The sequence below is a fragment of the Talpa europaea genome (assembly GCF_964194135.1).
Source record: "Talpa europaea genome assembly, chromosome: X".
NCBI lineage: Eukaryota > Metazoa > Chordata > Mammalia > Eulipotyphla > Talpidae > Talpa > Talpa europaea.
In genome coordinates, this window is record NC_140081.1 from 68087863 (window position 1) to 68091256 (window position 3394).

Genomic DNA, 3394 nt, shown 5'->3' on the forward strand with positions numbered 1-3394 from the left:
AAATCAACAACACAGAATTGTGTCTGTAATGAAAGAAAAGCTTCCGTTTCTTTCTGCACTGTCAGCAAGCACTTCCAGACATCAGAACTTAAAACTTCTCCTAATCTGGCATTGCTGGAAGCTTCAAGTTACAAGTAAAATCACAAGTAAGGAAGTATGTATCTTCTTCATTATTGTTCAGGAGCAAAGATCTGAACCTGAACTGATGCAGGATCTGCTTACACAGAACGGAAAAATTGTTATATTTGAAATTGCCTACTGAGTGGGTTGAAAAAAAGAATGATTCTCATTTATCAGAATCACATTAAGTCAAAGCTAACATTTTCCCAATTCGTACAGCCAGCCCATGCTATTCAGGAATACATTCTCAGAACTGCTGGTTGGCTGAACCCCTAGTTTTTCTTTCTTCTATCTTTTGCTGACCATGATATGATCACTTCAGTGCTGTTGACCCCCATACACACTGGCTGGTTCAGAGCGGAGTGTCCAAAATTCTGGGAGCCTTGATTATCTGGGACACAGTTACAATCCTGAAAGTGTTTGTAAAAAGCAATTGAGTGGTGAAGTAAATTGCTCTCCCCATGCCAGTTCACTTTTCTCACTGGGAGAGTTCTGTAGCTAGTCTCACTACATGTTCATAATGGCTACCCTAATCATCAGGAAATGGTTAACATGTTTTTAAGGCAGGGATATTTTTGCAATGAGGTTTATTTCCTGCAGCTGGCACATTAATGTTTATTATTGACATTGTCCCAACTGCTTCCAGCTTCCTTTATCATTTTTTGGCAATTTTTTTAAATGTCTATGAAAAAAAGGTACAAATGTTTAAAAAATTTCAACAGCTAAAGCAGTGATTATGATTCAGTATTAAAACTATCTGTGTTCCTTATCATGCCAGATAAATGAGGGGCATTGCTCTCCTTGAAATACAGGCCTGGGTACTGGCTCCCCACAACCCTCCAAGCACGATTGAATATCCATGTCCTCCCTCTACATCCCACTCAGGTGTCCCTGCCTGGCCCTAAGATGGTTCTCATAGCAACCCCAGTCTTCCTGTTGTGTTCTGGACTGATGCCCAATCCCTGGATCGCACCTGCAAGGCGAGGGGTCAACTTTAGAACTGGAACTAGGACTGGGGAGAAGCCAGTGTGGCAATGCTAGTATATATTCAAGGAAGAATCCTGGGAATAAAAGTAAATTCAAATAGCTCCAATAAAATACTAGATGGTCTATAAGGTCAAAACCCATGTCTTGAGTGAGGTTTGACTATTACTGATGTATTTAAGTGGCTCAGAATATCTTTGTCCTGGCATTACTGAGAAACAGCTGTATTTGAGCAAGTTGGCTTCATGCTAAGAGGTGATTTTGTGTGTTTGATGAAATCCAAACAACTATCATCGGGTATAATATTAAAGCCAACAGCATCCAAGTTTCTGATGACCCATGACCTTCTGGAGACATATCTCTAAGTTTACCCATCACTGGTTATGATTTTTTAATTCAAGCATTTTCTCTCTAACTTAAGATTTACATTATTTGGTGTTTTCTCTTTTCAGAAGCCACTCCTTTGAGAGAGTTATGAAGGTAGCTTCTAAAATTTAACTTTGATAGTAACTACTAGTGATGAGTATACAAAGGGTATTTATATAAGTGCACCCTCAAAATTTGCAAAAGAAAGTGGGGAATTCTTAACTAGCATTGTTATATTTGAAATTGCCTCAAAACTAACGGAAGTAGTAAAGCAGCTATAACCTTTGAATCACTTGGGGGGAAAAAAAAACATTTTGCCATGTAAACCTTTCTCTCACCAACAATCACATTCACCTTATTCACATTCACTGTATTGGAAGCGGATATATCAGGATATCACAACAATCCAACCCCAAATCCAAGCACCATTTCCAAAAGCAAAAAAGGATTCCTTCTCTATATAGCACTGGGTCTCAAGGCTAGGATCTTTGAGAGAAAGAGTCTTAGGTTATTGTTTAAACAACTTTTATTACCTGCCTCTGACATTGCCCGGGTTACACAGCAGGGGACCTCGGAGCCTCCTGTTCCAGGGGTGAAGCAGGCAGCTGCCAGAAGCACTGAATCAACACAGGAGAGGCATTTGGAAGTATTGGGGTGATGTACCCAGCAATGATTACCCACGGTAGAAAGATGGCAAAGCTTCTACAAATCAGGCAAGTTACCTTTGGGATGACAACTAGATGCAAGACAATACAGTTGGGGGGCGGGGGGGGGTCTTAGGTTTCTCCCTTCCCAGTAAGTTTCCCTCCCCTTTCCCTCCCCATTAAGTCCATTCTAGCCCACAGCCTGGTCCTAGCGTCCTGCGAGCTCCCTGCTGAAAGAAGGAGGGAGGAGAAAGATGTCTGAAATGTCTTCTTTTTCTTTGTCTCTGTCCCTAAGGCAACAGGAAGCTGGAGCTGCTGCAGCCGGCCTGGCAAAGATGGCAAGCCTGTTGGCTCTGCAGGGTGAGCAGTCCCTGGAGCAGCTGCCAGTCAGACGGCCCAGAGTTCTGATCGACTTCATTGCTTCAGTTCAAAGCCAAGTGTTGGATGCGTTGGATTCAGTTCCCAGAGGGCTGGGGCATGGTGTCAGGGCTAGCTGAAGACAAGAAAGCAGAGGCAGTTTAGCGCAGTTGGATGTGCGGGGTTGGGGGGTGGTGGCCTAGGCGAGAGAGAAACTAGCCAGGAGTGGGACAGGGTGGTACTTTTTCCAGAGCTTTCAGGACCAGGTCTCCTAGCCTCTCATCACTGTTTGGGCCTCAGGTGAGGTGAACCCTAGAAGGGGAGGAAAGGAACCAGCGCGCATCCTGGCATTAGCGAGATAAGGAGGGCGCGCGCAAGCAAGCGAAGCCTGATTCTACACCCCCTCAGTGCCCTGGCTGAGGGTGGGCAGCCCCCCAGGGGCTGGCTGGCGGCGGCCCTGTGCTGGAGAGCCGGTGGCCGTCTCGGGGTCGTCCGGGTCGCGTTCCGGGGCCCACTCGTGCTGGGTGCAGGCCTGGCAAGGCTCGTCCTTGGCCTCGACGAGCTTGCGGGAGCGGGTGTAGGCCAGGATGAGGCCTCCGGCCAGGCAGGCGTAGAAGATCATGATGAGCAGGATGTAGAGATAAGCGTCGTCGGTCTTGGCGCTGGTCACCTCGCGGCCCACGAAGGGGTCAGGCACCACCCCCATGCCCATGCTAGGGCCGGGGCCGGCGCCCAGGCTGCTGGCGTTGCCCCGGTGGTGCAGCTCGAGCAGCAGGCGGCTCAGGAGGGTTCGCAGCCTCTGGCTCTCACTGCAATTCATGGCTGTCGGGGAGGGACAAGGCGGCTCCAGGACGCAGGTGACCTTTCCCCCTGAGTGAGGGGAAGCAAGCGAGCAAGCGAGCGACAGCGGAGGCACCCAGCTC

General features: G+C 47.6%; 1 protein-coding gene across 1 annotated transcript; it reads right to left on the reverse strand.

Annotated features, from left to right (window-relative positions):
- Positions 1 to 2865: 2865 nt before the first annotated feature.
- Positions 2866 to 3291, reverse strand: KCNE5 (potassium voltage-gated channel subfamily E regulatory subunit 5; the record flags this gene model as incomplete). Its single annotated transcript, XM_084259288.1, has 1 exon — positions 2866 to 3291. The coding sequence occupies one exon, from the start codon at positions 3289 to 3291 to the stop codon at positions 2866 to 2868; it is 426 nt and encodes a 141-aa protein (XP_084115414.1).
- Positions 3292 to 3394: the final 103 nt, after the last annotated feature.